At 46.6% G+C, this 8,825-nt stretch overlaps 1 protein-coding gene and 1 pseudogene across 1 annotated transcript; both read right to left on the reverse strand.

The window, feature by feature from the left end:
* Positions 1–3,426: 3,426 nt before the first annotated feature.
* Positions 3,427–4,036, reverse strand: LOC130041404 (60S ribosomal protein L21-like; annotated as a pseudogene).
* Positions 4,032–8,668, reverse strand: OIP5 (Opa interacting protein 5). The gene is made up of 5 exons (XM_056133552.1): positions 8,387–8,668; positions 8,143–8,209; positions 7,111–7,233; positions 5,138–5,219; positions 4,032–4,141 (listed from the first exon to the last, which is right to left on the reverse strand). Exons 1-5 carry the CDS (start codon positions 8,598–8,600, stop codon positions 4,046–4,048), a joined length of 582 nt encoding a protein of 193 aa, XP_055989527.1. The 5' UTR covers positions 8,601–8,668; the 3' UTR covers positions 4,032–4,045.
* Between the last annotated feature and the right edge of the window lie 157 nt (positions 8,669–8,825).

An 8,825-nucleotide genomic window follows, 5' to 3' on the forward strand; every position in this document is an offset into this window, starting at 1 on the left:
AGAGATCCTTGAATCAGGGAAAGGACATTCATTTTTTTTTTTTTCAAGTCTAAGAAAATAGATACTGGGGCATGAAAGATACTCCATAACTTAGAACAGCATTTCTCAACCTGGGGCCGCATAGCTGTGGGTCCTGTGGGCCCCTAGGGTATTTGTGGGGGGTGGAGAGGAGGGGGTGTGGTGTCACAGACCAGACCAGGGGTCAGCTGGTAGAAGGGTGTCACAGAAAGAAACAGGTCAGATGGAGATCACAGTCGAACAGTGTTGGGAAACACTTCCCTAGAGCCCCACCTGGCAGATGTATTCAGTTCACTGTGCTGGCACACACACTAAGCATGAGCTGGCAGCTCTACTGATTTCCTGGCGCTGCCATTTCCATTCTCACTGAAGCCATGTCGGACCCCTAGCAAATACCACCGGAAGAGCAAGAGCCACAGCGAGGGAGTGAATTCCTGGACAGCACGTTTGTGAGCACCCTGACCAAAACTGAGTGCAAATCCTCGTAGGCATGTGCTGCAGCACTGCAGCTGAAGAAGTGCAAATCAGGGACCCCTGAGCCTTGGTCATGCAGACAGTATCAACAATATAAGGAGGGGAAGAGGTGATAAACAACTTCAAAAGTAAAACCTTCAAGTGGGAACAGACCGGCTTTAAGGATAAAGGACCTGCAGTGCAGATGTCAGGCCATGAGTTCAATCCCTGACACCACTCAACATGCCAAGTGACATTCAGCAGTATTACAGTGGGTGTGATTTACATGTGCAAAAGCACCAGATGATTTGATCCCCAGCTGTTACAACAGTAACAAGAGTGGGAAATTAAAAATATAGTTTATCGCTACTTCAGGAAATAAAAGAGGACATGAGGAAATGGAAAGATATCCCCTGCTCATGGGTCGGGAGACTTAACATTGTCAAAATGGCAATACTACCGAAAGCATTGTATAAATTCAATGCAATCCCTATAAGGATACCCATGACATTCTTCAAAGAAACGGAGCAAACACTCTTGAAATTTATATGGAACAATAAGCCCCCACGAATAGCTAAAGCAATTCTTGGGAAAAAGAAAATGGGAGGAATCAACCTCCCGAACTTCAAACTGTACTACAAAGCAGTAATAATTAAAACAGCATGGTACTGGAACAAAGGCAGAACTGCAGACCAATGGAACAGGGTTGAATACACTGACATCTCTCCTCAATCATATGCTCATCTAATCTTTGATAAAGGTGCAAGTAATGTGAAGTGGAGTAAGGAAAGCCTCTTTAATAAATTGTGTTGGCATCACTGGACGGCTACATGCAAAAAAATAGGCTCAGAACTCTGCCTAACACCATGTACAAAAGTAAGATCAAAATGGATTAAAGACCTCAACATCAGACCAGAAACCATAAGGTACATTGAAGATAAAGTTGGCAAAACCCTCCATGACATTGAAGCTAATGGTATCTTCAAAGATGCCACGCCACTGGCCGAGCAAGTGAAAACAGAGATAGATAAATGGGACTATCTTAAACTAAGAAGCTTCTGCACCTCCAAAGAAACAGTGACCAAAATACAAAGACAGTCTACAGAATGGGAAAGGATATTCACCGAATACACATCTGACAAGGGGTTGATATCCAGGATATACAAAATACTGGTTAAACTCCACAAGAAGAAAACATCCAACCCCATCCAAAAATGGGGCAATGAAATGAACAGAAACTTTCTCAAAGAAGAAATCCGAATGGCAAAAAAGCACATGAGAAAATGCTCTACATCATTAATCATCAGGGAGATGCAGATCAAAACCACAATGAGATACCATCTCACACCTCAGAGACTGGCCCACATTCAAAAGAACAAAAGCAACCGATGCTGGCGTGGATGTGGCGAGAAAGGGACACTCCTTCACTGTTGGTGGGAATGTCCACTGGTTCAGCCCTTCTGGAAAACAGTATGGACGATTCTCAAAAAATTAGAAATTGAGCTCCCATTTGACCCAGCAATACCACTCCTGGGAATATATCCCAGAGAGGCAAAAATGTATAGTCGAAGTGACATCTGCACTTGTTTGTTCATTGCAGCACTCTTTACAATAGCCAGAAACTGGAAGAAACCTGAATGCCCAAGAACAGATGACTGGTTAAAGAAACTTTGGTACATCTACACAATGGAGTACTATGTAGCTCTTAGAAAAGATGAAGTCATGAAATTTACATACAAGTGGTACAATATGGAAAGTATCATGCTAAGCGAAATGAGTCAGAAAGAGAGGGATAGACATAGAAAGATTGCATTCATCTGGGGGATATAAAGTAACAAAATATGAGATTAATACCCAAGAATAGCTGAGATCAGCACCAGGAGGATTACTCCATAACTTAGAGGCCAGCCGGGTATCCTAGAGGAAAGGGCTGTTCAGATAGAGAAGGGAGCACCAAATAAAGGATGTTTGGAGGATCCTCCCAGGAGGGGAGATGCATGTCGAAAGTAGACTATGGACTGAACATGTTTGCCACTCAATGCCTCTTTTGCAGACCACAACACCCAAAAGGAGAGAGAGAACACAGGGGATTGCCCTGCCACAGAGACAGGGGGGATGGGGGGATGGGGGTGGGAGGGATATTATCCATGGTGGTGGAAAATGGGCACTGGTGGAGGGATGGGTATCTGATCACTGTATAATTGAAACCAAAGCACAAAAAATTGTAAATCTACAACTTTAAAAAAAAAAAAAATAAAGGGAAAAAAAAATGTTTGGAAAAATTCGCTAGTAAAAAAAAATATATATATATAGTTTATAACACACACACACACACACACACACACACACACACATACATACACACCTTAGCACCATCAGGAGCAACCTCCATGCATGGTCATAGATGTGGCCCAATCTGGCTGTTACCCCAGCTAGTATAAATGAACAACATGATCATCTACTTGAGTCTATGCTACAAAGAGCAAAAAAGAGAAAACAGCATTTTGGCAGTTATTCAATGTTTTAACGTTTCATCATAAAATTCAATTTACATGTGAAAACTGTATATTGTCTGTACATTACATGAGAAACTATATTACCCAGTTGACTAACTTACTGACCACTGCCTACAGACTGTAACAGACTGTATGTGTACCAATATTTTACATTTAAAAGATTCTCAATATTTACATAACAATTGCTCCCCACAAAAAAGTCAGTATTCAATTCAGCTCACTTTTAGATTCATTATGGATCTTTAGGTCAAAGTACTCAAGGGCCATTCCTTTCAATCCCCAAATCTGCAACCAGCTTTTTCAGAAAAATTATGAAACTGACAAGAAGCTAGAGATAATATAATAAACCACATTTCCTATTTTGAAGGGGAGCCTCTAGAAGAATCCAACAGCACCAGTTCACTGACAGCAATGCTCCTTTTTCTTTTTAACAAAATAGTCCAGGAGTCTCCTTATTTTTAAACACCTCTCATGCCATGAATTCCTAGGGAATGGGCTCCAGCAGCTCAGGCTCCTTTCCACTGGTTCTTACAAAGTGTGCTTCTCTGGGTGGAGCAGGCTGGCGCTTCAGTTGAACCCAAGTCCCTTTCTCTTTGGCTTCCTTCTTTTTCTGACCATTTTCCTTCACCCATTTCAGGAAGTCGTCACGACTCTTAAGAGTGCATAATTACGCTCAATATGAACATAAATTCTCTTGTCAGTATCTTGTCCTTGACTTGTTTGTTAACAACAATGCCAACAGCATTCTGGGTAACACTGTAGACCCTTCCAGTTTTGCCCTGGTAACATCTGTGGGGCATTCTTTTTTGGACAGTGCCCATTCCCTTTATGTCTACAATATCACCTTCCTTGTATAGCTGCATGAATGTCGCCAAAGGAACAACTCCATGCTTTCTAAAAGGTCTACAGAACATGTAGCGGGTACCCCTCCTCATTCCCTTTGTGTTGGTCATTTTTACAATTTACTGGAAGGTGGCAATTCCAGCTGAAAGGACAGACAGCAATGTTCTGACCCTTGTACTCAGGGTACAAGGGTACCCTCGACTCTTGATCCTGGGTCAGTTTTCTGTCTTGGACTTCACAGGAGCCACGTCCTTCGGAATCTTCATCAGTGAATTTAAGCGGACATGTGTTAACATTATCTTCTCTTTCAGCTGAGGAAACACAGTTACCAGGTTTTTTTTTTTTTTTGGTTCCAAGCTTGCAAGCAGTGCTCAGGGAGGCTGGGGGAAGGGAAGGGAAGGATTGGGGGGTAATGCCCACAGGTGATTCACAGCCAACCAGGCCAGAGCCTAAGGGTACAACACTGCTTGGCCCTGCAGTGCCAAAGGTGATACAGGTAATCCCAACAGTGCCTGGGGCCTCCAAGGCTGCACCCAGCATTGCTCACCCCACAGAGTACCAGAGCCCCAGCCTGTGCCTAGCACACACTTTTCTAAGCCACACCCAGCATAGCTTGTGCTGGGGATTGGGAGGGCTATGCAGTGCTGGGGATGGAACCCAGGCTATGGGCTCAGCTCACTGAGTTCTCTCCATCCCAGAGATAGATGGATAATTTGCACTCTGGATAATGCCCTGGATATTAATTACATGTGCTCATCCCACCCTGCCACCATGGTTTGCCTGTCTGTCCAGGGAGCTGGCTAGATTATTCTCCAGAGGTCTTTCTCCTTCCCTGTGCAGCAGGTGTCACTCCTCAGAGGACACAGCATTGGACACATGGTCACAAGGATCTACTCACCACCATTCTGGAAGTGATGGAGAATGGAAGTGCGGAGAAAGTCAGACCTGGGCTGGCTACTCTCCACTTCCTCCAAATTAGTCCTCACACAATGGCTTTCAAATAAGAAACACCAAAAACGTACTGGAGCAGTAATAGTACAGAGGGTAGATAGAGCAGTTGTCTTGCATGTGGGTGACCTGAATTCCATCCATCCCTTCCCTAGAACTGCCATAAGTGATCCCTGAGTGCAGAGCCACGATTAACCCCTGGGCACCACTGGATGTGACCCAAAACAATAACCAAAAAAAGCCAAGTCAGGCATAGGGAATTACAAAAGTACTCCACCAATTCTATCAGCCCCAGTTAATGAGTGCAGTTCCCCGCACTGCTTGTGTTCAGGGAAACACATGGTACCACTCAGTCTCACCTCCAACACCTTCTCTTCGAGAGGGACGTTGTAAATCTCCATCTTGGACACAGGCACTATGGCTTTTGTTGACAAGAGATAGCTGGGTAGAAAACCAGGAGAACACCTTACCAACACACCTCAGTCAGATTTACCTAGAAACTCAGGGTATCTCCAGTGCTTATAACACAGACAACCTTCTTACTAATGTTCATTTTCTAATATATTTTAGAGAAAAAACAAAATTGTCTTTCTTGGACAGAGTGTGGGAGGGTAGGGCTGGGTTTAGGGGCTACACCCTGTGATGCTTAAGGTTTACTCTTGGCTGTTCTCAGAAGTCGCTCCTGGCAGTGTTTCTGGGACCATATGTAGTGCTGGAGATTGAACTAGGGTTGGCTGTATACAGTGAGTACCTTAATGCCTGGACTATATCTCTAGCCCCAAAGAAACCAAATTTTCAATTAGGAAATCATCAGAGAGGCTCGTACCTCCTCCCACCCCTTGCCTGCTAAGAATACAAGAAATTCACTGATCAAAAGACAAAAACCAAGGCCATAGAACAATGATAGTGGGGCTGGAGTGATAACACAGTGGGTAAGGTGTTTGCCTTGCACGCGGCCAACCTGGTTCAATTCCCAGCATCCCATATGGTCCCCCAAGCACCACTAGGAGTGATTCCCGAGTGCAGAGCCAGGAGTAACCTGAGTATCACTGGGTGTGACCCAAAAAAAAAAAAAAAAGAAGAAGAAGAATCAGTGAGTATGTGTCACTTCTCAGTAGGAGATTGTATATCATGAGAAAACCCGCGGGAACAGTGCCACTGGCTGCCTGTTCTGCAGCCATCCGGCACCTTTCTTTCAGAACACAGGTTTTGTTGAGAACAGCAAGTGCTTAGTTGAAAAGGTGGGATCATGACTGTGCCAACACAAATTTAGAAGGCCTGGGATGCAGCTTTGAGGTACTGCACTTGCCTTGCATGTAGGAGGCCAAGTTTGATCCCCAGAACCCATTAAGGAAAAAAAAAGTGAACCCTAGGCATACTTTGCAATTTTATAGTCCATCTCACTTACTTTACTTTCCAGCCTTCCTTAAGAAATCATATGAAGCTGTCATGATTGGGGACACTGACTATTTGGGATGTAACTACCCTATACTGATAGATTTTGTTCCCCAGCTTCAGCACCAGTAACATCTATCAATGACCTAATCTCTGGATGGTGACTCCAGATTCCCAAGGCACAGTCTGGCTAAGTTTGGGTCAGGGACCATTCCTAAGCCCAACGGCGGGAGCCGTAACACAAGGAATCACATAGAGACAGAGCTGGAGCAATAGTACAGCAGGTAGGGCATCTTGTCTTGCATGGGGTCAACCCAGGTTCGATAACCCCCGATAATCTCTGGCATCCCATATAGTCCCCCAAGTAGTACCGCCAGGAGTAACCCCTGAGCATCACTGGGTGTGGCCCAAAAAGCCCCCCCCCCCGCCCCGCCACCCCAAATAAAAGGAATCACTGGGGGGGGGGGGGGATGAGGGAGAACACAAGATTACAGGGAAGCTGGAAGCAAGCACAAATTCCAAAAGTGTAGGTTATATTCTTTACAAAAGTTTTCCTTCTGTGAGTTTTGAGTGAAAAAAGGTACATTCAATTGTTCAATGGTAAGACTGTCATGATCTGAAATGATCATAATGTTATGAGATGTTATTTTGGTCCCACTCCCATTTTTCTTTTTTTGGAGAGGGATTAGGGGGGATATGCCAAGAATCAAATCCAGAGTCTCATTCCTACCATTCAAGAGCTGAACCACATCCCCAGGCCTTCTGTTTAGATACAGGGCAGTACCTGTCATCTTCACTGGTCAGACATGGTGACCATTTTCCAGAAGAGATACAGAGAAATGCCAGAAGAATCTACATGTTGGGCATATAAATACTCCACACTCCCAGCATTCTGGAAGATCTGTTAAACTTTCATAGCACATCTAAGTCTACTCACCACACCATTTTGTCACTGGAAAGGCAAAAGTGGCCTCTTAAGGCAGCCATGGCAGCATGGGTTGAATATAGATGAAAACCAACAGGAACTTCACAGGAACAACAGAGTAAAAGGTTGTACGTGCTGTAGATGGGGTATAGAACACAGGCAAGGATCAAGCACATCAGAAAACACGCAAAATAACCAGTAGCTGAATCATTCCTAACAACTATGCTACAACAGAAATGAGACTAAGAAAAGTTTTATTTAAGAAAGGTTAAAATTGGGGCCAGAGCAAAGATAGTATAGTGGGTAGGGCGTTTGTCTTGCATGAGGCAGACCTGGGTTCGACCCCAGCATGCCATTTGGTCCCCAGAGCACCGCCAGGAGTAATTTCTGAGTGCAGAACCAGGAGTAATCCCTGAGCACATCGCTGGGTGTAAGCCCCCCCCCAAAAAGGTTAACACATATTGATAAAGTTATATCCTAGCTTATAGATCCACTGTGGTGTCCGGTCACAAAAAAAAAAAATCAAAAATGTGTAACTGGGGCTAGAGCGATGGCATAGCGGGTAAGGCGTTTGCCTTGCACACAGCCGACCTGGGTTCAATCCCCGGCATCCCATATGGTCCCCCAAGCACCGCCAGGAGTAATTCCTGAGTGCAGAGCCAGGAATAACCCCTGAGCATAGCTGGTTGTGACCCAAAAAGAAAAAAAGAAAAGTAACTGCGGATGCAAAACCAAAAAAAGAGTTGAACAGAGGTTAGAGAGATAGTAAGGTGGGTAAGATGCTTGCTTTGCAGACACCCCACATGGTCTCGCGAGCACTGCCAGGGTTGATCCCTGAGTGCAGAGCTAAGTAAGAGTAACTTCTGAGCATCACCGGATGTGCCCTCCCGCCCCCTCAAAAACAAAAAAAAGAGTCCAACACGGAGAAGGAGCAGTCTTCAACTACAACGACTGCACCGCAAACATCCTCATCTTCTAGCACAGGTTAGAAACTGTCGTTCCCACGCCCCTGGGTCTCCAGCAGTCGGGAAAGAGTGCGCGTACCTGCCTTTGAGCAAGCCATCAATGCCCACTAGAAAAGGCTCTTCCAAAACCACGTTGTTGGTGACTCCTAGGAAGACAGACGCCGGTCAGCGCAGCCCACCCGGGAAGGAGGCCGGCAGAGGGAAGGCCAGCACCCTCCGGAAGAGGCCCGTGCCCGCCACGGAAAATCACGGAAAGCCGCCTTCCAATCAAAGGGGAGAGTCCTGGCAAACCTTCACCCCTCGTCTGCCCCGCCACCACTCACTGGAGAAGACCACCGCGCCCAGAGTGGCAGTCAGGTTCCAGGCGAGGTGCACCGAGTCGGCGAGCACCGCGTGGCAGCGCGCGCACTGGAACACCGCGCACCGCTGGGGCTGCAGCCACCAGTGCAGCCGCGCGCCGGGGGGCGGCTCCTCGGGCTTCGGCCTCGCGGGGCCGAGCAGCGACGACCCTTTCACCACCTGGGTGTCCCATTCCATGGAAGTCGTCAAAGAGGGTTCATCGCCCGCCTTCTGAGCGCCGTCACTCCAGCCACCCCACGACGACGGCGGCGGGGCCCGGCGAGAGCGCAGGTGCCGGGGCGGAACGGCCATCTTCCGGCCGCCCGCCGCGCACTTTCGAAGGCCGCAGGCCCCGCCCCTCCGCCCAGGGAGGCGGGGCGGCGCGTGCGCGTGACTGGGGGCGAGGCTGCCTGCTCCTGATTG

Source organism: Sorex fumeus, unplaced genomic scaffold (assembly GCF_029834395.1).
Source record: "Sorex fumeus unplaced genomic scaffold, SorFum_2.1 ptg000098l, whole genome shotgun sequence".
NCBI lineage: Eukaryota > Metazoa > Chordata > Mammalia > Eulipotyphla > Soricidae > Sorex > Sorex fumeus.

Excerpts from the sequence above, each read along its gene's own strand:
- OIP5 (XM_056133552.1), bottom strand. The coding sequence starts at position 8,600 with ATGGAATGGGACACCCAGGTGGTGAAAGGGTCGTCGCTGCTCGGCCCC. Across the intron at positions 8,210-8,386 it reads GGGCGCGGTGGTCTTCTCCA|GAGTCACCAACAACGTGGTT; the intron begins GTGAGTGGTGGC and ends CTGTCTTCCTAG. Across the intron at positions 5,220-7,110 it reads TCCAGTGACAAAATGGTGTG|CTATCTCTTGTCAACAAAAG; the intron begins GTGAGTAGACTT and ends TTTTCTACCCAG.